Source organism: Diadema antillarum, unplaced genomic scaffold, assembly GCF_040938485.1.
Source record: "Diadema antillarum isolate AM-2024a unplaced genomic scaffold, OU_Dant_1.0 seq00001002_RagTag, whole genome shotgun sequence".
Taxonomy (NCBI): Eukaryota; Metazoa; Echinodermata; class Echinoidea; order Diadematoida; family Diadematidae; genus Diadema; species Diadema antillarum.
Window position 1 is genome coordinate 754591 of NW_027271840.1, and position 27998 is coordinate 782588.

The 27998-nt window shown below is 38.8% G+C and overlaps 1 protein-coding gene across 1 annotated transcript in view; it reads left to right on the forward strand.

The window, feature by feature from the left end:
* The first annotated feature begins 642 nt into the window (after positions 1-642).
* Positions 643-27998, forward strand: part of LOC139742474 (ankyrin repeat and BTB/POZ domain-containing protein 2-like) — a 73525-nt gene continuing 46169 nt past the window's right edge. Inside the window, exon 1 of the mRNA XM_071653011.1 lies at positions 643-1542. Coding sequence (XP_071509112.1) covers positions 690-1542 — 853 coding nt within the window. The 5' untranslated portion in view covers positions 643-689. The remainder of the gene's footprint in view (positions 1543-27998) is intronic.

Genomic DNA, 27998 nt, shown 5'->3' on the forward strand with positions numbered 1-27998 from the left:
TCTCATCTGGGGTTGAGTGCATGCTTTTCCTTCATATGTTCAACAAAGACAAAAACTTTTGGTTATTTTGATTGTAAACATTTCTGAACTGAGAAGGCTGTGATTCGTTAAATGGTGTTGAAGAATTTATGACATAATGATCGGGGAACAAATCAATCTTTTGTCTCGCAAAGAAAATCATAGTAAGTTGTGGGATGTTTCGCTCGCTGCTGCTGATTGCTTCATTAGGTACATTGAGACACGGTGGTGCACGCATGCAGGTTATAGCGTGTATGCGGACGTGGTAGTGGGCACGCCGTTTCCTGGGGTCGGGTCGGGCAGTGAGCGATCGTGTGTCCGCAGTAGCGATCGAGTGAAACGTCATACACCTTACTACGATATTCTTCTCGAGACAAAAGATTAATTTGTTCCCCGATCGTTATAGTATTCACCGCGATGCTCGACATCTTCACAAGAATTTATGACAGACTTTAAACAAGAGCGTACATGTATTGGTTTAAAAAAGGTGATCCGTATCGATTTTGATGTCGGCACTTCCATCTGTTTAAATATCCTGCTGAAGTACAATTTCTTTCATTTTTCTGTTCTTGGAAGGTTTCTGCTAGGAGAAGATATCAAGAAAGTGAAGGGTATTAACTGGACAGTGTGGAGTCGCCCCTTCTGATGCTAACCAGACTCCATAGACTATCATGGCTGGACTAGGCAGTGTGATAACAGCCTTCCAGCGTACCAGCGTGGATAGCCCAACATCCAATACCTCATCCAATACCATGAGTACTACGATGAGCCACTCCACCCACTCACGCACAAACTCCTCCGCCTCCCACGGTCACTATAGCAACGCCAACGCCTTAGACTGGGACTCCTCAAAGAGGGGTAGTGTGGACACCCTCAACACCAGCGTCCCGGATGAATTTGAGTTCGCCGAGCGCTACAGCCGTCTGGTCGAGCTCGAGAAGGTGCCATGGACTGAGCAGATGGTGGGACGTGTCCTGCGCAGCAGTGACAAAATATGCCAACTGGTGGACCGCATTCCGCAGAATGTTGTCCAGCGACTGTCGTTCCTCCTCCAGCGACCGTTTGTTCGGATTGTGCGGGAAGCCAAGCGACTGAGCACCGTCCACGCCAAGTGCACAAAGCACGAGATCCACACGGCCGTCAAACTCATTATGTCGCCCTCACTGGCCGACGCCTGTATCACGGCTGCCGTCAAAGCACTCTCGCTTTATCAGATGAGCAGCGAGCAGATGAGGTGCGGCAAGACCACCCGGGCGGGTCTGAACTTTCCCGTGGGCCGGTTCTTTCGGTGGCTCGTGGAAGCACGGATCTCGAGCCATGTGGAGGATCATGCGGCCCTCTATCTCGCGGCGTGCATGGAGGCTCTCACATCAGAACTCTTCTACAGAGCCTGTGCACCGTACTTTGAGAAATCAGACGGCGAATTAACCTTGGCCGTACTGGAGTTTGGGATCGCCAATGAGGCAGAACTATGGGGAATGCTTCAAGCCTATGAACACCTTATCTGCGGGAGAAATTCCTCAGGTAAGTTGCATGGTTTCACCAATGTTAATCTGTATATATCTGCAGCTGAAAATCAGATGAGCGCTATTGTGTTCTAAGATTTGAGCATGAATTAAAAGAAATAAAGAATTTCTATGAAATATAAAGCTTTCTTCATCAAAAGTGGGTACATTTATGAAAAGCGTTGTTCCAGATATTGGGTGAAATAGCACCCTTGTGGTTTTGATTTGTAACATTTGACTGAAATGAAAATAATTCCAAATTGACATCATAATGTAGAGGAAATCAAGCTCTACAACATGATACCAATAACTCAATATCCCCAAAATTGCACTAAAGCCCTTCTGGTTCTCAGCTGACAATATATATATGTATGCATTAACTGTCTCTCTTTTTTTCTTCTCTGACTCTCTTATTTCTCTTTCTCTTTGCCTCTCACTTTCACATTTCAAACAATGTTAGGGTACATCCCCTGTAGTATAGTAAGGAAAAGTTGCTTTAGAGAACAAAGAGTGAAATGTCTGACTGAAGTGATGTTGTGTTCGGATGACAAAACCTTGTATCACAAAAAAGTCAAATGTTCAGGCAAGCCGCCTTTTCTTTGACATTATCATGGTGGCTTCATTTTTGGGGTAAGACAGCTAGAATTTTGACAGGACATTACTGAATTGATTATTTGACAATTGATTCAAATAAGTGATTTTTTAACCACAAATTGAGATGCAAGGTGATATCACCCCAGCAACGATGTGTATTGTGTCAGTACAGTGGCAAGAGAGTTACAATAAATGTGTACAGGAACTAAAGCAGTGACCTAATGAAACCATTAATGCAATCAATAGGCCGACAAGTGGAAATCAATAGGTCTACACACGGGAAAAACAAGAAAATTGCAGAGAGGTGAAAACAAAATCTGTGCTATGGCAAGACTTGTATTTAGCTATGTCTATTTTCATCCAGAAGTCAATATTTCAGTTAATGAAATTTTCTGGTTCCCCATGATACTCAACCCTCTTGCCAAGCTTCTGATATATACGTCATTCATAAATCATGTCCCTTTTTATCTATCACTGCTTTTGTGCTGCCTAGATAAACTTTTGTGGAGCCTAGATAAACTTTTGTGGAAATGCAAATGCCAGCGCTAAAAGTGTGTATAGAGGCTTTGTACCAGATAGAGCACATTTGTTCGTCTGTTCAAACAAATTTGTAGGTCAATGGCAAACTCGCCGGCTCGAAGTAGGTGATGAACTGTCAAGTTCGGTCCAATAACACTCTGCCATTGTTGTTGTAGTGAAACCTGGAATAGTCTAACTCCTAGTCATTTTACTTCTTATTTTGATTTCCTCATCACATTGCAAAAGACCGAAGTGTGGTGTGATATCCCACTTTCATGCGAGGAATGATTTTCTTGGTATTGCATAGCAAGTTGCTGCGCTTTGTGGATATATGACTGCTCTACAAAATTTCATTTGTGTAACAATTTTGTTACATAGAGTTGTATGCCATTTTGTTACAAAACGTATGTCTGAAGACCATTGCAATTCAATTTTGAGACGGGAGATTATTCCCTGCTCTTGTGAACCCGTCCCAGCAGCAGGTCACAAGTTCAAGTCATAGAAAACAGAGCTGAGAGGGTCTGGAATGCAAGCTAGCAATGCGTGATTTGACAACGTTTTGTTCTTACTGGTCGGGACGATTCCAAAGAAGTTTGTTCAAATGATGAGAAAAGGGGGTCAAGCTCACACCTCACAGGCACATCCGCACACCCCCTTTTGGCGCACTGGAGAGAACAGTGGGGTTTTTACTAATTTTCCTCTGTGCCCTTGTCAAAGTGCATATATAACTAGCTTTAAAATGTTTAGACTCAAATTCTTTGTTTGATATGAGTGTCGTGTCCATGATATAATCTCATCTTCATTTTCATGCACTGCACTGCACTTTTTTGTTCATCTGGCTGATCTTGTCAAATGTTCGTCTGTGTGTGTGTGTTTGTATGTTTGTATGTGTTGTGCTCTTGGCATTGATTATTGATAACCAACCCATTATAAATTTTTAAAATGTTTCATCTTCTATTCGTCATTGGAATGTTTTACAGATGAATGGTACCCTGTAAATGCTGTTCATCATCATAATCATCATCATTGTTCTAGTGATTCAATGAGTGGTCTGAAATATTCACAAATTTGTGTGCCTTTGTGATGTTGGCTAGTTTTATGTGGCACATGACCTATGCTCTGCTTGTAGAAACACATATCAGTGTTTTTCATTCAGTTCAGTTCATTTCATACATTTATTCAATAATAACAATCAATTTGATGTAAAATACAAAATGTAACAGATTCAGCAAAATTCAGCAAAAGCCAGAGGCTTGTTAGATTTGACTTGATTAGTAAGGTGATAGGCCTATATGTCTTTCAATGAATTAGTCAACGATCATCTGATTTGCTGGAAGAAATGCTCTGAGATTATGATGGAGTTGACGGTTTGCCTCAAAGCTCTAGAACAATAGAGAAACAGGTGAATTCACTGACAAAAACAAAATAGCATTGGGAATTTGGGAGTCTTTACTGCACTGTCTAATACTTGAAACAAGACTAGGCACAGCGTCAAGGAAGAGAGAGGTTTTTGCGTGTGTGCATACAATGAAGACTTCTTTTTATAGTATTAGAGTGTACACATTGTTTGAATACGAAGTGTCCAGACAGTAGACTATCCTTTATTTCCACATGCCTTACCAGATCTCATCCATAGCCTTGGCCATTTGTCTTTCAATCTCCTTCTCTCTCCTCCATTCCATCCATTTCCATCTCTTCCTCTCCCTTCCCCTCCTCCTCTCTCTTTTGCCCTCTTTCTATCTCCTTATTCTCTCAGTGATCATCTGTAGCCTTGGCCTTGTCACTGTACTTTTTTGTCTATTGTTCTCCTTCTCTCCCACTCTCTTTCTCTTGTTCTCGTTCTATCTATATCTCCCTCTCCATCACACTTTTCTCTCAATTACATTGCGTTTTTTTCTCTCTCTTTCTTTCTCTATGGATCTTGCCTTTCTACTTTATATTTCTTTCCCGTCTCATTCACTCTATCTCATCTCTGCCTCTGTGTCTTGCTGTATGAAATATATTTCTCCATCTCTCCCTCTATTCATTTTGTGAAATATGTATTTTCATCTCTTCTTCCCTCTCTTTTTTTTTGCTGTCTCTCTGAATGTTGCCTTCCTGCTATATTTCTCTCTCACTCTGTCATTTGTCTGCCTCTTGTTTTATGAAAAAACAAATACTCCATCTGTATCTCTCCCTTTATTTCATTTTATGAAATATATCTCTTCATCTCTCCTGTTTTTCTCTCTTTCTCACTTTCTTTTTCTGTTTCTTTGAATCTTGCCTTCTTACTCTATTTCTCGCTCACCTCTCTCACTCTGTCTTTTCTGTGCCTCTTGTTTTATGAAATATACTCCATCTGTATCTTTCCCTCTTCATTTTATATATATCTTTTCATCTCTCCCTCTCACTCTTTCTTTCTTTTCTGTCTCTTTGAATCTTGCCTTCCTGCTATGTTTTTCTCTCCCACCTCTCTTACTTTGTCTTTTCTCTGCCCCCGTTTTATATTCAACATATATTACTCTATTTGTATCTCTCCCTCTTTTTCATTTTATGAAATATATCTGTCTGAAGTAAATGTCTCACTTTATGTGAGTACCTCTATCATTAATCACGTTTATATTTTTCTATCTCACGCTATATTTTATGTGTTCTATATTTATATATATATATATATATATATATATATATATATATGTCTCCCATCTCTATCTCTTTTTCTGTATGACATAATTTTCATTGTGAGGCATATCCTGGCATAGCTCTGCAAATGGGTGAATGTTTTCCGATTGACTGCCTTTCACGGTCATAAGGGCTGTAATCATTTGTGACATACTATGCCTATTTTCTCAAAAGGAATACTCTCGTATTTGCTTTAAGGGTGAGGTAAAATATAATTAGGGGTAAGAATGCATAATTATCAGATGTCTTTCTCAGAAGTTGCAGCAATCAAACCATCTCTAATTTGTACATTCAGACTGGAAATTGAAATAACGTTTGAAAACATGTTGAAAACATTTATTATGAAGATAACATAACAGATGTGTGTATGTTTAGAGTGAAATGATTTTCTCAAAGATGCATGCCAGTTCTAAAATGAGACTCGGTAATAGATATATTTTCTCATCATATTTTTTTTTTTTCATTGGCATTGCACATTTCTCTTTTTCTGTTCGAACATGAAAATATGTGTCCTTTGTGTAGTATATTTTTTGTTCTTCTCTGTGTTATCCATCAAATACCATGCCCATGGTCTAAATCAGGGGTAATCAAAATCCAATTATCATAAATCCATATCGGGACCAGGCTAGCTTTGATTCTGGCTTGGATTCAATCAGACATTGCCACTCGTCTGAAGCCAGGGTGTGGAGCTACGGGTGGTCTCCAGATTATGCCAGTCACAAATGTGTGACAGAGAACCGTCTGAATGAGAATTGAACAGAGGGACTTTGTTAGCGACAGATTCTTTTTTTTTTTCTCTCTCTCTATGTGGACATCTGAGACAGACAGCAAAACTTATCTAGATATAAAGGAGAGAAATAAAGATATTATAGACGAATAGATAGAAAGAAGGAGGGAGGGAGAGAGAGTAACAGATCCGTGTTTAAAACTTTATCTGGATGGACAGAAAGGTGAAAGGAATTTCAATGGAAAGAAGGAACAAATTATATGTAGTGAAATAAAACAGGAGTATTCTGGACAAGACACAGATGGTAGCAATCTGGCAGTAACAAATGGCAGTTCCTCAGCATTAGAAAGAAAGAGGGGAGTTGAGGTAGGTCACTTTGCAATATTTGTTATATTTCAGAGGGGATTGTGGTAAAATCATTGCAAGAAGAGTGAAGTTCTACGAGAAAGAAAAGCTCACTGAATTTTGTTTTGGCTGAGTAGTTGCAGAAATGCATATAGGCCTATGCCATTGTAATTATTTCTTTTTCTATTATTACAAAGGCAGGAATAAAATGTGAACAAACTTCTGAACAGATTGTGGCTAGCATATAATTCTGATCTATAGGCAGGTAGAACAAGCAGTACAATTTCATGTACAAGTTGTGTGTGTAAGGTGAGCGGACATGCTTCCAATTTGGAGTAAGCCAAGAAGACAATTGCACCACGAATTTGCATCATAGACCTACATGTACCACATGTAGTGGTGAAGATACTACCTTAGGGAATTTGATGTAGTTTAATAAATATCTTTGTCAATGCTTAACTTCATGAAGAAGAGAATTTGGCATTCACAAAGACTTTACAGAAAGAATGGAGCGTCTGTGTGTGGTAGGAAATGCGTGGGAGATGAAGGAATTTCATCAAACGGTCCCCAGTGACATTGGCAGTAGATGGAGTCCCAGGGAATGAGTTCATGTTGATTGAATAAATGGCTGCAACATGACAGTTTTCCCAGAAGTAGTACGCTGTATATGACTGTCAGTTTCTCCCTCTTCGGTTACCAGTTCACCTGCCGGCGACTGAAGGCAAAGAATGCGCCATGTTGAAGTGTCAGCAATGAAATTTTCTAGCTCCCTTTCAGATGGGTAGATGATGATGATGACGACGACGAAGCCTGGTAAGAAAAACAAACAAAAACAAACAAAAACAAAGGAAAAAACATGAAGCCCAAATGGTAGCCAGCCCTGCGCATGCTGCGCCTCAACTTTTATTCAAGCAGTGCTGGATTGCGCTCCTCAGTAGCTCGCTGATTCTATGATTCATCCATGTTTCGAAGGAAGAGTTGTGTCAATCTGGAATCTCCTTTTGACCATAAGGAGTTTACATAAGGGGTGAGAAAGGTAAATTTTGCTCAAATTTTCAGCAGTGTTTCATCAGTGTTTCATCAGATACCAATGGCAGTTTACTGAATGGACTCTTCACACTAGGATATTCAAGAGGTGCCCAGATAGAAAAAAATTCCCAGTCTGAATGGGGAACATGACTGACATCTCATTGCAAACACCTGTAATGTCTGCCAGTCTAGCCTCCCTCCCAGGAGTTTATCTAAAAGTGCCCCTTTGCCTCTGGGGGTCAGCCTGCCACTTGGCAACTCTTAATGGCTCCACGCTGGGATGGAGGACAATTTCCGCCCAGCAGGCCAGACGGTCCCCAGCGAGGAGTAAATACGGTCCAATTCCTCCGTCGGCCCATGATTGGTGATGAGAACCTGGAGAATCCGTGACAATCTCCAATTCGTGCCTGGATTACAGTCTGGTCGAGTTGGTCCTCTACCTCTACCTTCTTGCAACCAAGCACAAGGATTCACAGTTATAAACTGTGCCAAGAATTAGCCTGGTTTCAAGACTTCGAGATTTTTTTTTTTCATCCCCGGATGTCAGGTTGCTTTTTCTGCCTCCAGCTATTGGCTAAATAACATAATGGGATTAAAGGAAAAGTTCACCTTCATTAACACAAGGATTGAGAGAATGCAGCAATATCAGTAGAATACATCAGTGAAAGTTTGAGGAAAATTGGACAATCGATCCAAAAGTTATGAATTTTTAAAATGTTTGTGTTGGAACCGCCTGATGAGGAGACTACTAAGGCTCGTGATGTCATATGAGTACAACAGTATAAAGAAAATGTAAAGAAAATTCAACATATTTTCACTTTTGTCGCATAATAAAAGAGCACTTGACTTCCCTCTTTCTAAAGGCAATGGGAATAATATTACCCATAACATATGTCAGTAATGAGTCGAGGGAATGTGTACTTTTTTCAAAAGATTAAATTTTGTGAATTCTCTTTATATTTTCCTTATATTGTTGTATGCATGTGACAATGTACACTGCAGTAGTCTTCTCATCCAGCGGTGACTGCACAAAAACTTCAAAAATTCATAACTTTTGAACGGATTGTCCGATTTTCCTCAAACTTTCAATGATGTGTTCTACTAATATTGCTACATTCTCTAAATCCTTATGTTAATGAAGGTGAACTTGTCCTTTAAATTGTCCTTTGCCTCAAGGCTTTGCCTTAGTCTTCTCCTAGACTGATATATTTATTGACTTCGGTGGATAGCAGGCAAAGAAGGACATTGCATGGAAATGATATATCCCACAGTATGGAAGGCAGGCTAGTGAGACACACATGGCTGTTAGGAATGATCGACTATTTTCAGCTGTGGGAGTGATTCCAAGCAACCCGCGCACCAGTTGTTTCTCGTCATCAAAACCAAACAAAGTACGGCAAAAGTGTGTCCTTTGCTGGATTTTGATGTAATTGGATATGAACTTTGAGCATATGCACCAAGTGTGGACAGACAGCTTTGTTTTAAACACATGCTTGTCTTTGTCTCGTACAGACACTAGGACTTTCAGAAGCTGAGCCGACAGCAAAATCCCTCAAGCCACCAATGTCTGGACACTAATACTTACATATAAATGAAAATACATGAAATATTAAGATTTTTGTGTGCCTGAATATATGATAATATATACCCAGAAGCTTTGGGTCTGATGATCAGATTTGAGCTCTATATGACTTTCTTAAATGGATGGTATAGTTTTGGTTGAGATGGGGCTTAGGTTTCCACTTTTTTGTGTGTTTGAGAGAAACCTCCTATGAAATATGAAAGAGCATGTAATTCTAAGATGGATTCAAAGTTAAAGGACAAGTTCACCTTCATAAACATAAGGATTGAGAAAATGCAACAATATTAGTAGAACACATCAGTGAAAGTTTGAGGAAAATTGGACAATCGATGCAAAAGTTATGAATTTTTTAAGTTTTTGTGTTGGAACCGCTGGATGAGGAGACTACTACAGCTTGTGTGTCATATGCGTACAACAGTATAAAGAAAATATAAAAGAAAATTCAACATATTTTCACTTTTTTCGCATAATAAAAGAGCAATTGACTTGCCTCTTTCTAAAGGCAGGGGGAATAATATTACCCATAACATTTATCGGTAACGAGTCAGGGGAATTTGTACTTTTTTCAAAAGATGGAATTTTGTGAAATTCTCTTTATATTTTCCTTATATTGTTGTACGCATGTGACATCTAAGTTATTCATACACTGCAGTAGTCTTCTCATCCAGCGGGTACTGCACAAAAACTTCAAAAATTCATAACTTTTGAACGGATTGTCTGATTTTCCTCAAACTTTCAATGATGTGTTCTACTAATATTGCTACATTCTCTCAATCCTTATGTTTATGAAGGTGAACTTGTCCTTTAATTTAATGAAAACTGGGTCTTGAAATGGCCGAGATATCCAGAACAAAGGGATCCTGATAAAAGTTAGGCCACATCTTTAATTAGGATTGCTTCATTTTCCTGTATTTTGGATATTGCAGTCATTTCAAAACCTAATTTTTACCAAATAAACTTTGAATTCCTCATAGAATTGTATGCTCTCTAATGTTCTGTAAGTGGTTTCTTAGTACAGTACTCTCCGCATAATCGGGTAGGCTCGAGCAGAGCTTTTCTTACCCGATTAAGCGGAGTACCCGATTAACAGAAGAACATGTCTCATTCACAATTGACACACACAATGTGTATGTACATGCATTGTACATTGCACCAAACATCTGCACTGTATGCTGAACACGCGTGCTTGCACGGCACATTATACATACTGGTACCTTACACTTGCTCAGCTACGAGCAATAATCTACACTCTTTTGTGTCTTCAGAAAACTTTGTTGCTTGATTATGGACTCCTCGCTAACACGTCTCTTTGCGTGCATTAGTCACGTAGAACCTCAGATTACTTTTCGAGAAGTGAGTGGGGAAAAACAAAATTTTGGAGCTGGTGCATGGCCTGATTTTCGTTGCAAACATCTCGTATTGTGAACTATTGTTGCGGAGCAAGGGAGAAGCGCAAGTGTGTTCAAGTCATGTCTGTCTATGCAATTGTGAGTGCCAGCTACATGTGTAATGTTCATTTACGTGTGGCAAGTCGGTACTGGTACATGTGATTTCATGTGTAATCACTCCCCCAATGATCGGTTCTCTCCTTGCAAATTAAACAGAGAATGTGATTAGCCGTGGAAATTTTGACATTCATGATTTCTTGAAGTGTCATATCTGTGATAATATGTGGGTAGAAATTAGATCAGAAGAAAAAAAATTACCCATTTATGCGGAGAGGCAACCCGATTATCAGGTTATGTTAATGTGCATTGGAACTGATTTTGACATTACTACCCAATTAAACGGAGTACCCGTTTAAGCGATACCCGATTACGCGGAGAGTACTGTATCTCACAAAAAGTTATCCCATTTCAACCAATACTATACCATCCTTTTTAAAAATCTGAAGCCAGCGGAGACTTTTATTTGGCCTTTTCTAGTGTCCTCCAGATATGACATTGGGTGATATTCAAGAAATGAAAGCATTCCTCACACTTATTTCAAGCATGTTTTGAGGACTAAAATGCTGATTGCATTTTCTCACTGTTCCTTTTCATGTGAAGATTATGCCAGTTCTGTGTTTCACATCATTTTCCCCCAGTGCAATGAGAAGTAAATTTCTCCATCCAAACTTGAGAGCATTCTTTGCTATTCAGTCTGATGTAGCAGAAACTGTAGTTGACTACCATCCATGGAATGCCCTGTAACAGATCTTTCTTCCAAGAAGACTTCCGTTTGGTTGTCGCTCTTCACAATTTTCACTGATTAATAGCCCTTTTTTTAAACACATGAGTTCCTATTAGATGTCGCAAAACCCTTGTGGACATATCAAAGAAGGACTCGTCAGAAATTTAGTATTTTAAAACCAACAACAGGGCTAGAAGATAAGACTACTATCGGAAGAAACAGTTTACATGATACTGTTTGCCCAGTAATCATGTATCTTGATGGGAAAATAGAGAAGTATGAGCTAGGGCATGGATTTCTGTGTTCATGTTTGCATTTTGAGCATGTTCTGAGCTGGATGTGGCAAGCTGTTACAACAATTGATTTCAGTGTTTTTACCAATCTCTGCAGGACCAAATGAAAAACGCACAAATTGAATGCCCCCATTTCTGATTGCTCTTCAGATTTCAAGGTGGTTCGAAGCATCCTACAATTTCTTTTTTTCATGCGCGGTACTTCACATCCAAAACTCCTGTAAACCACATATTTGATTGGGCTCTCTTTTGATTTATGCTATACAGCAGTCGTGAATTCTGTTCTCAGTTGAACATTTAGGCCTTTTCCAGCCATGATGCGGAAAAAATGGAAGAGGCCATGTATCAGGCTACCATATCTGCCAGAGTATTTTTAATGATCTTTTTGCAGGGACAGACTGCCTTTATTTGTGTGTGATTCTCAGTGGACACTGGTAGAAAGAGTTCCTATCAAATTGCTAGTTCCCTTGGACTGAGTTCATAGCAACACTTTAAAGACTTGTCAAGAGGTTGCTATGGCAACTGATAGTAAACCTTGACAGTTGATTGGATCATTGTTGAGCTGTTGCCATGGCACTTGGGATTGCTGGAAATGCTACTCAAAATGACATCCATCTCTAGCTCCATCTCAAGTGCCTCACTCCTTTTTTCAACATTCAGTTACTCACATGATATGGATACCATAAAGTGGTATTTAAATCAGTAGATTAACCCTTGAAACTATGTGTAACAAGAAGATGCCTGCAGCTAGCTTTCATTGATGAGAAAAGGAGATGGTGTTCTTTTTTTTTTCTTTCGCAACATGGTGTTACTAAACCCATGACCCAGTTACGAATATGTGGCATGAATTTATAAGTCCTAATTTTAGCAACCCTCATTTTGTTTTTTGTCTGTGCACAGCTAAACCAGAAACCCAGTTCAGGTTATGTGGCAATCATGATTCCTAAAGCCTGCTAGCTTGCGATGGTAAGATTTGATTGATATGGGGGCTCTTGATGGAAGGAGGTACTCCATTCAAACACATCATCCATCATTAGCGTGCTAGGGTGCTACAGGTACCGTGCCAATTAGAGAAATCCATCAGATTCGGCTTTTGGCGCATAAAGGGCACCACAACCAGCTCCCCGATATTATGTAATATCACGCCGATATCGCAGTCGCCCCTTCTGTTGATGGGTAATCATGTCATCGATGCCCTGATCGGGGGAACTCATTCATTCCCCCGAGGCACTTTATTTCATTAGCTGTGATTGATTTAGTGATGGCGTGGATTTGTGTACATGTGCCAATTCCTTACAAGTGTGTGAATGGCTATGGTTAGTTGGTCTGCACGTGTCGGGTCGTCTGTTATCTCATTCCTTTGTTATGTTGTCCTCATCTTTACAGGGGGGGGGGGGGTGAAATTAAAGGGATAGTACAGTATTGGTGGAGATGAGAATTGGGCTTTAAACTTTTTGCGAAATACCAAGAAAACACTTATAATATTGTACAGAGCATACCAGTTTAAGAGGAATTCAAAGTTTATTTGATGAAAATTGGGTTTGGAATGACTGAAATATCTAAAAACAAATTAAATAAAGCGATCATGATAAAGTGTAGGTCCCACACTTTAACAGAATCGCTCTTGTTTTGGATATCTCAGCCATTTCAAAACCAATTTTCATCAAATAGGCCTAAACATTGAATTCCTCATAGAATTACATGCTCTTTCATATTTCATAAGAGGTTTCTCATTATCTCACCAAAAAATGTTAGAAACCTGAAATTAGGTCTCAACCAAAACTGTATGATCCCTTTAAAGTCTGTTCCACTGTATGGTGTGGTTACTAAAGGTTGAGGCAGAAGACTATATCAGAGTGGTGTCATTTCTGTAATTTTTTGACTGCCCACCATCCCCCCCCCCCCCACATACAGTAGAACAGAATTAAACTGGAAACCTCCACAAGTGTCATGGAGGGTGAGTATCACTGTAGAACCATGCATGCATCTTTTTAGAAAAATCACTGGTCCTGATCCTGATCCACTGATCAAAATCACCATTAAACAAAATATTCCCCAGTTCCTTTCACAACAGACCAGTCTTCTGAAATCTCATCAAAATAATGTTCTGATGCTAATGAGTACTATTGCTATCAGACCTGTACAACAAACAAGCAAATAAAAAAGTAAGTGCTGGTAAATGATAACCTCCTTGGGTTATCAAAAGATAAAGGAAGAAAAGGTGATATTTTTGGAATAGTCAGTTTTGCTCCTCGCTAAGCAGTGTTTGATATCTTCAGCAGTGTACCATTAGAAAATGTGATTGATATGCTTCTAAAGAAAATTTTAGTGTTATATAAAGCATGTACACTTGTGTCAAAGAGTTCATTGAATACTTTGATCCAGGTGCCGGCATGTTGGTGTCATCAAATGCTAAAGGAAAGTACACTAGAACAAAAAACTTTTCTTTACTTCGATGCATTAACAGAAAGGGGAAAGTGTGAATGAATTTTTGGTTAATGTCATTAGCCATATATTGCAACAGATAATGGTAAAAATGTTGGTTAAAGTCATCTCGGTAAGCCCCACTTCTGACAAGTGAACAGAGACAAAGTGGATTAGATAGTTCTATGATAGCACTTGCCCTAAAGGAGTTGTATAGTATTGGTGGTGATGAGGATTGGGCTTTTAACTTTTTGCAAGATACCAAGAAACCACCTATGAAATAGTACAGACATACCATTCTAAGAGGAATTCAAAGTTTATTTGATGACATTTTGGTTTTGAAATGGCTGAGACATTCAAAAGCAAAGTAGAACAAAGTGATTGTAATGAAAGGTGGGTCCCACCTTTTATTAGGATTGCTCTATAGTTGGGGTATCTCAGCCATTTAAAAACCATTTCTCATCAAATAAACATTGATTTCCTGTTGGAATTACATGCTCTTTCATATTTCAGAAGAAGTTTCTCACTATCTCACCCCGAAATGTTAGAAACATGAAGTTAGGTCTCAACCAAAATCGTATGATCCCTTTAAATCTCTCTTTCGCTTTCCCAGGGTATAGTGGCTATACTGCTATGTTTTTATGTTTTAAAGACTGGCTTTCTTGATTGCACCATTATCCAATCAAACTCTTTGTCTGTGCTCATTTAGGATAGCATGGTAGACAGTAGATATAGGTTCATTTCAGTTATTACCACCCTACATGTATTAATTGCATCACACGTGTAAATTGGGACAAATTTCTTTATCCGAAGAGATACTTTGAAATCCGTCCTTGCTTTTAGAGCTTCATACTGCCGCCTCAATTACCTAACACTTTCACGGATGGCTTCTTGGTCTGTAGTCTGATTAAGATTTAATCAATGTGATAGCCAGAGAAAATTGTGCAATTTAATTTCCCAGTCTACCTGTATGAGGATTAATTTATGTAGTGGTTTTCTTTCAAGTATGTTAATTCAGTGTGGAGAAATCTAGTCTGTAATTTGATACCACAACCATATTAAATCGAGTGCCTTGATGATGATGATGAATGGTTACCAACTGGTGCAGATGAAGGGATGGGGGGGGGGGGGGGCTCCTCCAAACTTAAAACGTGAAGAATTAAAAGGTAAAAAGCCAAAGTATGCATATGAGGGGAAAAATTCCAAACTTTATAAGTATAGATTTTCGTGATAATTTTGTTGTCGAAAAGAAATATGCAGGCAGCAGATTGCTTTGTACACTCTGTAGACTAGCTCTTTGATTTTTGACACTAGGTATTATATGATATGTATATATATCTTTTTATTATTGCAACTCAACACTCCTCTGGCAACTAAAGAATAATGAAATGTTTTTTGCATATATCTTCTGTACAGATAAATTATAGCCCTAGGACAAGAATTTTGATAGCAAAATTATTCATCATTGATAAAAGGGGGAAAATCATACCAATGTTCTATGCCTAAAGTTTATTTTATCAGAGACATGGTTGTGTCACAGTACATTGTGTTGTGAATATCATGCCAGTTTCTCTGCATAATGAATAATGTAAGAGTAGTTTGTATTCAGCCATTCAATTGGAAAAGTAGCCTGTGTTTCCCCTAAATTAGTTCCTTTAACCCACATCTGGTAAACATTGCTTTATGGTATCACAACCTGCGTCAGCTCTCAGCCAGGATTAATTAACTGCTCGACGACAACAACATTTCTGACCTGGAAATTGAGACCCAAATCTCGCTATTTTTTTCAAGGTCATTACCTTTTTGTTTGCTAGTTTCGCGGAGTCCTCCTGTGGATGCAGAGGATACAATGTACTTCTGCCTCGATGCACCCAGAGCTCTCCTTGTCTTTTAGCCCAACCCACCTCCTTTCCTTGTGTGTTTTTGACTCAGATGGTCGCCTGTTTCGGCAATTTAACCCTATCTGTGCCAGGAACTTTGGGCAGTGTATACAAGGCTGCAGGGTTTTGTATGCCAATTTACACTCAGAGCAGGCAAAGGGTTAGCAGCTGCTTTTCCTTTTTTGTGTGTGTAAATCATTAATATTTCATTCATTCATTCATTTATGGTGAGAGGGAGAGTAATATTAGATTGCCAGAGAGGTACTACCATTTATGAAATGATCTTCTTTATCCAGGGTAGCCTCTTCAGTGTTAACACTAGTGGGATTCTCACTGAATCGAATTAGTGTGATTCAAATATGGAAATTTGTATCATGATCCAAATCTTGAGAATTTTTTTTTTGTCTGTGTTGACATAAAATCCATTTAAATAGCACAATCTGCATCAGTTATAGTCAGATGATTCAAACATTTTGGACTTTTTGATAATAATTGCTCTTGAACACCATATTCATTACCATATCAAATACTGGGGTTCTCATCTTGAATGTCAGCTAAAAGATTGATTGACAAACTACCCAAAAAGGACTAAATTCAATGGAAATTATCAGCCTCTTTTGAGCAGAGCTCAAGGTGCTGTGAAACCACATGATCCTGCTATGATGCCTTGTGAATTGGGAGGGAAAAATTCCCCTCCATTGTAATAATAGAGGGGGATTCGTCATTTTGACAAATCTGGGAGGAGGGTGTAAATACCGGCTCATAGGTGGCAAATTGGGCGTGACGAGACACCCCTGCACTGTGAATAAATGAATGAAGCTCAATGGAGAACACCTTTGGAGAGTGTTCATGGAAGCATTCACAGGTCAACACTGCAACCCTGTTGAGATGGATGCATTTAGTAAAGGGAAGCACAGATACTTTTAGCCCAGTTTTCATTGACTGGAGCCCCAAGATCAAACAAAGTACATGGAGGTATAGTTAATCGTAATGTCACGAAAATGAAGGTTGTCATTGACGGGAGCTCCAAGATCAAAGTACATGGACGTACCGGTAACTGTAGTGTCATTGGAATGAAGGGATTTTTGTTTTGCAGGGAATGTACTTACAATTTTTTTTTTCTCCCTGTTATTACCCTCCTTGAATAAGATTGTATTGGCAGAGAGTTACAGCAAATAAAACCTCTGTAACTGTAGTTTCATTTATTCATGGTAGCCACATAAACTTATTTTTCTTGAAGCCAAGTTTACAATGGAAGGTGGAACATTGTTCTAATGTAATACTGAGCACTGTGTAGTGTGCTGAGCTTGCTTACTAAAATGTATGCTTTTTAGCATGTGTACTGTGAAGTATTCATAATTCAGAATTTTCCTTCTCTCTCTCCTTTTTTCTCTCTTCTATATAGATATATATGTATATATCTATAGGCCTATATATTACATGTATCTTTGACTCATTTCAGGTTTTACAGATTTTTTCTAGTTTATTTTTTCTGGATCTTGTCATTCACCTTTAAAGTGACCATTGTTCTCCAAATCTCACTCAGAGGAGAGTGATATCTAGATCGTTGCCATGGAAACACTGCTGGAAACCTGACTCCTACAACTTCATCATTGTAGGGTATGAGTTTGCCTCCTGAGGAGAAAAGTACCAAAACAGGAAAAAAAAAAAAAAGAGAGAAAGAAAATGCGTCCATTGTGATTGTACCACTGGATGTAACTTTCAAAACGTGGTAGAGCTGAAAATGATATAATACAATAAACGATTTCGTATTCTCTCCCTCATACTCTCCGTCTCTCTCTCTCCCTCCCTTTCAGTAGCTTCTACGTTCTTTTTTGTGCTTCGCTCTTGTCTTTATCTTTTTCTGTCTGTGTGTATGTATCTCACGTACTCCCTCTATATTTCTTATTGTCTTATTCTCTTTTGCTGTATCTATCTCTCTCTGTCTTTCTATCCTTCTGTCTCTCATTCTGTTTTTATGTTTTTTTTCTCTTTCTGACTCTTTCTCTGTCTGTATATCTGTCTATCTCCATCTCCCTGTCTCTTTCTCTATTTTGCTGTCTGTCTCTGTCTTACTACCACTCTGTATCCCTGTCTGTCTCTCTGTCTGTTACTGTCTTTCTCTGTTTCTGACTCTTTCTGTCTGTTTGTCTCTCCTCTTTGTATGTCTCTGTATCTTTACATTTCTCTGTTTCTACATATTTGTCTGTTTCTGTATCTCTCTAACACACTCTCTCTCTCGATCTCTATCTGCCTGTCTTTGAATCTCTTTGTATGTCTCTCTCCATCCCTCTATCTTTCTATCTCTCTGTCTGTATATATTTCTGTCTGTATATATTTCTGTCTCTGTTTCTCTATCTCTCTCTCTTTATTTCCCTCTCTCCATCTCTCCTCTGTCTTTCTGTCACTTTGTATGTCTCTCGTCATCTCCATCTCTCTCTATATATATATTTCTCTCTCTCTGCCTCCCTCTCGCCCTCTGTCTATCTCTGTATATCCTTCTCTTTCTCTCTCTCTGTCTTTCTGTTTCTCCATCTCTTTATTTCTCTGTCTGTTTCTCTGTCAGTCTGTCTCTCCTCGTTCCGTTCAAACCTTGCCGACGGCTTGGCACGCGGTATCAAAACACAGGTACACGCATTTCCACCGATGTCCTTTCTCTACGCCAAAGAAATGGCAATTTCCAAAAGTGGATACGAGCCCCCCTACCGGCAATGGCAGAGCCGATGAAAAGAATACGCTTTGCCACCCCGTTTGCAAATTTTACGCTTGAAATGAAAAGCAATCTCCTTTTTTTTCCCATTTTGCCATTGGTGAAGGAAGGAAAGTTCCTACCAATGCAGACAACAACAAAAAAAAAAAAACCTTTTCAGGCATTCTTATTGCTCTTGTATTTGCAATTGTGACAATGTGCCAAGACTGCATAGATCTTAAACCATGATAACCTGACACAGACACGTGGAGAAAATGGACTTGTTTCACAATTTGTGGATCTGAACCCGCTGAACTGGGAACTTACATGTTCCCTTGTGATAGTGCAACACATTTGTGATTTTAAAATTTGCAAAAATATTTCATTCCGGGGCAACAGTTGTATAGGAGATCACAGAGACATGGTAAAATATTTGTCAAAGAAAAAAGAGGTGTTGAAGGGTTCTTGAAGGGTAACCTTTTTTTCTTTCCCAATTTGTGTTACTAGCAGTAACCAGTTAAATGAGGGGTACAGAAATAATACATGATATGACATATAATATAGAAGTGTGCTCCCCTGTTTTTTGCCTGAACAACTTTCTTTGGTCCCTGGTTAAGTTGTGTTTCTATGAATTATATGAAGATTTGTATTATGTGACATACACCTAATTTGGAGTGTACATAGAATATCACTGGTTTGGTGCAAAAATCTTTTTACCATGATCCTCAACATTCATTACTCGTATTCCTTTAAGAAAAAAAGAAAGAATATTCTTCATAGCCCTAATCTAGTCATATACTATTGTTCATGTCAATAGTAGAATCATCATAAGCTGTGTAATCCATACATGATGCCTGTTAAAGAAATGAGAAATGTTGCCCATAGCATGTACTGCAATTATCTAAAAAAGAATATTTGCCAGTTTCTGGTTTTGGGGTGTACGTGTGCATTGATGCCCCCGTGGCTAAGATGTGTTATGACTTGACAAATCTGTAGACATCAAGTGGCTCCTCCTTACCTGACAAACAGACAGAGACGGTTGCCAGCGGCTACCAATTGTCTGCTGGTGGTGGTAGTGGTTGTAAAAAAGTACGACATCACACGTCATAAATCGGACATTAAGCCTAGTGAGTCAGCCTGTAGTGAATATTAACCCCCCCCCCCCCACACACACACACACACACTTGCCTCATCGAGTGCAACAGTAAATTGGGTATGTGAGGGGGGAGGAGGAGGTGGGGGGGGGGGCTAGGGAGGGGACCTAATTATACTATGGATCGTTTGACTGTCACCTAAACTGATTGACCCATTGCCACATCAAAGCCAATGTGTTACCCTAAAACTGGTCCCTTAGCAATGATATGGCAACAAATTGTTGTCAAACAAACAGACAGACAAATGCATTCATAAAAAAAGGAACACATACTATAGGTAGGCCTACAGAAACAAAAACAGCAACCTGCTGAATGAACTCTTAAAGGGATGATACAGATTTGGTTGAGACGGAGCTTCAGATTTCCAACGTGTTTTGAAGATTATTTGAGATTTAATGAGAAACTTCTCATGAAATAATGAGAGCATATGATTCTAAGAGGAATGAAAATTGTATTTGATGAAAATTGGTTTTGAAATGGCTGAGATATCCAAAATAAAGTGGTCCTAATAAAAGGTGGGACCCACCTTTTATTAGGGTCGCTTTGTTTTAGTTGTTTTTTGACATCTCAGCCATTTCAAAACTGATTTTAATTAAAGTAACGTTGAATTCCTCTTGGAATTATATGCTCTTTAACGTTTCATGAAGTGGTTTCTGAGAATCTTGTAGCTGAATCCTCACCTCAACCAATATTATACCATCCCTTTAACCTACCTTGACTTTCTGTGTATCTTTGTCACATTCTCTGTATTTCTATCTTACTGTCAGTATGTTATTTTGTCTACATGTCCCTTACTATACTTGTCATCTTCTATTTAGTATTTTCTCTTTTTCTTTCTTTATCTCATTTCTTTATGTATTTATCTGTTTATCTTTTTATCCATGGCTATACTCTCTATGTAATCCAAGTATACATTTATCATTACTTCATCTATCTGTATCTATTCATCTATATGTCTATTTATTCATCCATCTATCTATCTATCTATCACACATAGGGTGTTCAGACGCAAAAATTTATACTAGAACAGTATAGCTATACCAAAACGGTATAGCTATGTGATGAATTTATACGTCTGAACACTGACTAACCAAAAGACGTATAACGAAACATCATTCGCATCATTCAGAGCATCATTTCGAACTAGAACATGATAACAAATCAGCATTCCATCATGTTCATTATGCGTCTGAATTTATGCGACCATAGAAGGGTATAACTGGGCAGGGCTTAATGGGAGCGTGCACGAAAAGTGACCCCATAGCTGTCACTCATGACCATAACAGCATGCGCAGTGGGAAACTGCACATCTATACGTTTTCCAGAACGGTCAAGATAAGTGCCTGAACGGTCTGTCGGCTATACAATGATTCTTTATGCGTCATTTCTTTATCGAGTTTTGGTATAAACTGGCTTGAATCTGAACAGGGGGTCTATGTCTATCTATACATTTATCTATCTATCTATCTACTATAAAAGTGGGTATTTTGGCGTGACTAACTTTTCGCGCTCAGCTCAGTAAGAAGACTTGTAATTTCGCGTAATCAAGACATCAACTTCTGGAGCATATGGCAAGCAAAAATATTTGCATGCTTTTACTTTTGCACAAGTTTCTGGTTGCGCAAAATGCGCGAAAATTTCAACACAGTGAAAATTTCCACTTTTACAGTATCACTCTATCTCTCTTACCAGTCTTTTTCTCTCATCCTGCATCTCTTTATGTCTTGCTCTCTCTTCCAATTCCTTCCCATCGTGCTGCCCACCTCATCTGTGGTTACATTCAAGACATACCGGTCCTGTGATTCAGTCATTTATTGGTCAAGCAGACAGCTGTGGACATGTAAGCAAATAGTGACCAAAAGACAAATATTGATATTAACTCAATCCTCCCCCCCCCCCCCTTCCATCTATCTCCCTCTCTCTCATCCACATTACAGGTGACATGGACAGGTCTGACCATGTATGTTGTGAATTTCTTACAGACCATTAGGATTTTAATCAGACAGAATATGTTGGTAGAAAAGTTCTCACCTATACTCAGCGGGAATGAAAAGACATCTGCCCCATAGGAAACATATCACACCGTTGACAAAGGATTTGAGAAAAACTGTTTTTAATCCAGCTGCGACATATTACACTTGAGCGTGGCTTGATCAGATAGTTTCACAATTAAATGAAATTTCTGAATTGGTGCTGTTTGTTCAAGATCAAGAAAAAAAAAAGAAAATAGACAGCAAAAAATTTTGCAGCCACAAAATCAGCAAAACATTGACTCATTTAATCATGCCGTCCGAGTACATTTTCAGTTTTAAAGGGAAGATGTCACCTTCAGAAAGTTGGCTTTTTGTGAGTTCATATTGTAGGCCCTATTCCTCATCCAGTTGCTACTCTGAACAGCGTACAAAGAATGATAGAAAACATTTTACTTTATGGCAAATTAAGAGCAAAATAGCGAAACAGCCCAAATTCTAACAAAACTTTAGAATCGCTCAGTCATCTGAGAGAAATGTTGAGATTTGATGATACCAGCCCACTGGGTCACAGAGTCACCTAGCGGGCCGTGATTTGGTCATCAGTTCTTATCAAATTCAAATATTGACACCAGGCACCGACCGAAAACAGGTTGAGTTGTGTTTCCGATAGCCATCTATCCTGTCAGTCATTAATTCCCACACGCTGTATGGGTGGAAAGAAAGAGATATTTCATTGTCTCACGATTGTCCTTGTTGGTTTGTACATAGAAAATATGACAAAAAAACAATATTTTCTCAATTAAGTGTGCAAACATAGCCTCCCCTAACTAGCAAGTCAGCATGGCTATTAAATCAGTGGAGCTCTTGCTATAAAGAAGAGATAAGTGCAAAAATATGTCATTTTTCTCTTTGAATTCTGTAACAAAAAAAGAAAAGAAAAGAGATGAGAATTGGGCAGAGATTTGGATACAAGTGAAGATATAACCAGTAAGGTTTGGGATGATGACAACACAGCTAATTTGCATATATATATGTGAGTCAGTTATATGGCAGTTTTTTAAGAAACTGCAAATCATGGTTTTGGCGACAAGATGTAATATCTCAAAAAATGTCAAATATTCAGGAGAGCGAGAGTAAACATTGCAGCCAAAGCACTATAACAAATGGGACTGCCTTTCCTTTGACATGCTGCAGCGGCATCACTTTTGTGTAAGACAGCTAGGATTTGGAGTCAAAAGGGGCCTGAGCTTTCGATCCTAGCAGTATCTTGACGAATCCTGATGAAGATTTTGCTAGGATCGAAAGCTCAGGCCCCTTTGGACTCCATTTTACTCACTTGGCTCGCCACTATTGGATAAGCAGTTTTCAGCAGCTTTTTTTTGCTACACAACTAGAATTTGGACGGACATGATTTAACCAGTTTCCTGACAACTGATAAAAAAAACACACCTTGATTTCATACCAAAATTTGAGATATGAGGTCTTGTCACCCCTCCAGTGAAATGCACAATCATGACTTCACAACAGTCAGGCTATTTTGGTGAAACTTGCTTGGCAACTGTCCCAACAATCACCCAAAATGTCTGCATCTGAGTGCCTTTTTTATGCTAAACTTTGCAAGTGAAAAATCTGCTATCACGAGATTTGCATTAGAAATATCCAAAAGGCAGAAAACTAGTGATTTTTATCATGAGAATTTAGACTACATAGGTTCCTGCTCTTTGTGGCCACATTCCTAAGTGCTCAGCTGCCAGACAAGGTTAGTATATTATCATAATCATGTCAATTTGCATATGGGGGCCTCTTTCACCTAGCCAATCAGGCATGTGTTCTAAAGACTTGTGATCTGTATCCACAATTTCACTATTGCAAATGGAAAGGTCAAACATTTTCAATTTTTACTGTGGAAATGTTTTTCTCGATGAGAATAGGCCCATTGCCCAGACATTTTTGCCTCCACTGTAATATCAGTAAGATTAGATGGCAAATATAGCGGAAGGAAGTCCTCAACTTTTAATCCCCTCTACAAACATGAGTATAGAATGGGATGTTGTGCCCACATCATTGAACAATAGGCCCGTTCACACACAACGGAAATCGAAATTACAATCGCGATCCAAATTTTGATTTTTTTTTTTTTTTCGACCGTTCATACACAGGGAAAAATCGCACTTCGCAGCAAGGAAAGAACGATCAGTGGCCAAATTGCGCATGCGCGAAACTTGCATGACCGAAGACTGACCCCGCAGTCCCAATAGAGTTTCGCGCGCGCGCGATTCAAAGAGACTCAATTTTGTAAACAAGCAAAATGATCGCAATTATTCAGAAAAATCGCACTAATAGTGCGAGTTGGATCGCGATAAGGATCGCGGTAATTAGTGAGATTTTTCTGTCCACACACGAAAAAATTTCGAAATTTTGATCGCGATAAGAAAATTGATTTTTAAATCGCACTTTTTCCCTTGTGTGTGAACGGGCCTATAGTTTGGTACAGTTTCCATTCCCACCCTGGCATACTATGTAGCTTGGGGCAGCAGATAATATACCTGATATAGAGTGCTACTTTGAATGATCGTCATGATATGAGATATAATGCAAATTCCACTGTTTGCTATTTTTCTCACACTCGGCATACATTTTCCATCTATTCTCCACTAGTCTAGCTTTATACCTTATCGCTGCATACAATACCTTTGTCGCTAGGCCCTATTTAAATACTTACTGAAATTTTACATGAGGAAGGTAATTGCTTAAAAGCTTTTTACACTGCTGCGTCTCATTTTTAGCTGCCTACAAATGAATAATTTGTTAGAATTGATTTTATGATGCACTTGACAGTCAATTTATGCACTTGAAAAGAGTGTGTCTTGTTGGTAAGTTATTCTACAGAAATTATAGACATCATATGTATTAAAGCTATTACTGACTTTTGTACATACACAGATTATTTGAACAATTCAAAGCCCCTTTGTGCATGCAGTCAAAATTTCACCTCAGTAATTTAGAGCACAGCCAGTCCAAAGACTTAGAGATGACAGTTTATCTGTGGCAGATAGTTTCATATCAGACAGACTGATGTATCATTGTATGGTTCTTCGTTGCAAAATTGTTCTTCTATTTCTTTTTGTGGCAGAGAGACAAAGAGAGGGGAAATATTAGGGAAGGATGATAAAGAGAAACTGAGCATTTTTTTTTCTTTAATGATGATACCGCTGTCTTCATATTCGGACCCAATATAAACAACTCCTGCTGACTTTCATACAAAGAAGGAGGGGGGGGGGGGGAGTTGCAGAGCGTAAAATACCCGTATCGAATTATTTTTACAGTACCGGTATCTCTTTTTCTATTATGAAGGTCATCTATGAATAGGACAAGCATGGGGCCAAAAATATGACTCTTTTTCATCTTTTATGTGACTGTACTTTTAATCCTTGTCTCTTCCTCTCTCTCTATCTGTCTGTCTGTCTGTCTGTCTCTATCTCTCTCTCTCTCTCTCTCCCTCTTCATAAAAGCTGGAAGACAAACACACACACACACATACAGACACACAAGAAGAGGATTGATAGGAACGTGTATCTGGTTTTGTTCAGTGTTGTATCGTCATTCTCTTATTTTCATTTTTGACATAGGAGATGAGAAAAATAAATATCATAGTATATGCATGCACATATAAAATATATATTCACAGATATATATAGATGCATATATTTCTCTTTACTTTTTCCAACAGTAGAACATATCTAATTATTTTCTGTTGTGCTGGTTCATTATAATAAGATATCTCCTTTAAAGATGGCCCTTCCCTTTTGCATTCCTTCCCAAATAGCACAGAACATGATGTATTTAACCAGAATGACAAGACTATTGTAAATCTATAACATTTCTGTGATATTTGAAGGTTGTTAGCCGTTAAAATTCAAATAATGCACCAAACGCTCACCGTAACGTATTCTGTATACTAGGCACAGCTGCATACATTAATCCTCCTGTGGTTGTAATATGATACTTATACTTCGAACAACAGATATGCATGTTAAAGCTGTCAGAAAAGAAGAATTCACTAGCTTCTCTTACTTTGTTATCAATGGCAAATAACAACACACCACTTACATGAACTACACGTACAACTAAGTGCATCACACAGGTCTGTAAAACTAGACTAGTAGTTTAGATTTGTAATTTTTTCGTAGTACGAAAAAATTATTCAAATCTTAACGGTCAATTTAACTAAACAAATAAAGACCCTCTTGAGTTCAAAATTTACAGGAGGTTTCCAAATAGTGTTTTCTTCAATACCTAAGTGTTCTCACCAATTTTTCAAAAATTTGCATGCAAAAGGGATTGGCTGTCTTTAAGGTTCCATTCTGGAATCATACCATCCACTTGATTCATGCAGGGTTCATTGATTGTGCTCGGTGCAGGATCAGTTATATGTTATTGGGATATTGGATATGTCTGCTGCATGATGAAAACTGCCTTGGACAATATATTCTGGTTACCTGTCATACATTTGAATCATTAACAGCTTGGCAGTTTTTGATAGGAGTCTCTGATGGATGTAATACTGCCCTCAATTTGACCAATTGCAGATCTGCCGATTGATATGAATGAAATCATGTTCAGTATGTTTTGCCAATTTTCATCCAGAATAAGAAAATATCACTTGAGGATGAAGTATATGTTGCTGTTTTTTCCCTAGAATTATGGAATAATGGAAATTATGGAATGTGTAATGAGGTGTCAGGGGGTGATGCATAAAGCAATGCTTAGAAGTATGACAGCCCTGTAGAAAATCTCTTATCTTATTGTGAATTTTTTCATTGTGCATATGTGTGCTTTTGTTGTGTGTTGTATGTTTAGTATCATCTCCCATACTGAACGCTGTGAAGTATGTTCCTTGATTTGATAGTGGAAAATTAACAAGCATTCGGCAATACATTTCCGTGTAATATCCAAAATGAAATTTAGATGATACTGCAAGTGGATTTATTCTCACTAGCCATTTTGAAATTTTTTAATGCATTCTAACAAGGACTGACAAAGAGGGGGAAAAATATGATGCAAGGTTATATTAAGTGCGTCCCTAGTTTACCAGGTGAGCGATGCAACTGATGACATTGACATAATGTTCCATAGCACACCTGCTTTTAACATCACGCGCCATTTAGTTCGAAGAATGCACGGCATTGATCCCACCCGGAACCTCCCTCGTTGTTATCGAGTCATTCTAAGTGACTTTTGAAGCGATATTGATTGATCATCTTGTCACGGGCAGGTTTACACAAGCCATGTATCCACGGTTCCGCAAAGCATCCAAAATCACACTGAACTCACCTCCACGGAAGAACAGCCTCCATTGTTATCTGATGCTCCTTTGATCTAAAAAAAAATGCAGCTAAGCAAATGTATGACAGAAAGGAGACATTTATCGTGTTTGATATTTAATTGTTCCTAATTTCATAGTCTAGAGACCGGCATGTCCACCAGACGCTATCATCTTGAATATACAGTAGGGCAGAGGATTAAAGATTTTGTTTCTCTCTAAAATTGGCAAATTTTTATACCCCCGCCAAACGAAGTTTGAAGGGGGTATATAGGAATCAGCGGACGGTCGGTCGGGCGGTCGGTCGGGCGGTCGGGCGGTCGGGCGGTCGGTCGGGCGGTCGGTCCGTTGCAAATCTTGCGTCGCGAACTACTTCCTCAGTTTTCAACCGATTCCCATAAAACTTGGCACAGATGTGTGCCTTGGGTTGTAGATGTGCAAGACGTATTTTTTGACAGTACCCAAAAGTACGTTGCCATGGTAACGGCATATTATGGGCAAAAATGGGTACAAATCTTGCGTCGCGAACTACTTCCTCAGTTTTCAACCGATTCCCATAAAACTTGGCACAGATGTGTGCCTTGGGTTGTAGATGTGCAAGAGGTATTTTTTGACAGTACCCAAAAGTACGTTGCCATGGTAACGGCATATTATGGGCAAAAATGGGTACAAATCTTGCGTCGCGAACTCCTCCCACAGTTTTTGATCAATTTTTATGAAATTAGGTACAGATGTTCATCTGAATATGTTAATGTGCAAGACACATATTTCTGCAGTGGCAAAAAGTGCGTTGCCATGGTAACGGCATGTTATTGGTAAAATATAGGGCAAAATGCTTCATGGCAAAACTGCTTCATCAGTGTTCTTCCAATTCTCATGGAATTCATATTGAATGTTTGTCTTAGGATATAGGTCAGCATGACACATTTCTTGACAGTGACAAAAAGTATGTTGCCATGGTATTAACAGCTCACATATTATGAGCCAAAATGATGGAAAATTTTGTGTTGCAAACTACTTCCTCAGTTTTTGCCCAATTTCCATGAAACTTGGTACAGACGTGTGCCTTTGGTTGTAGATGTGCAAGACGCATTTTTCGACAGTACCCGA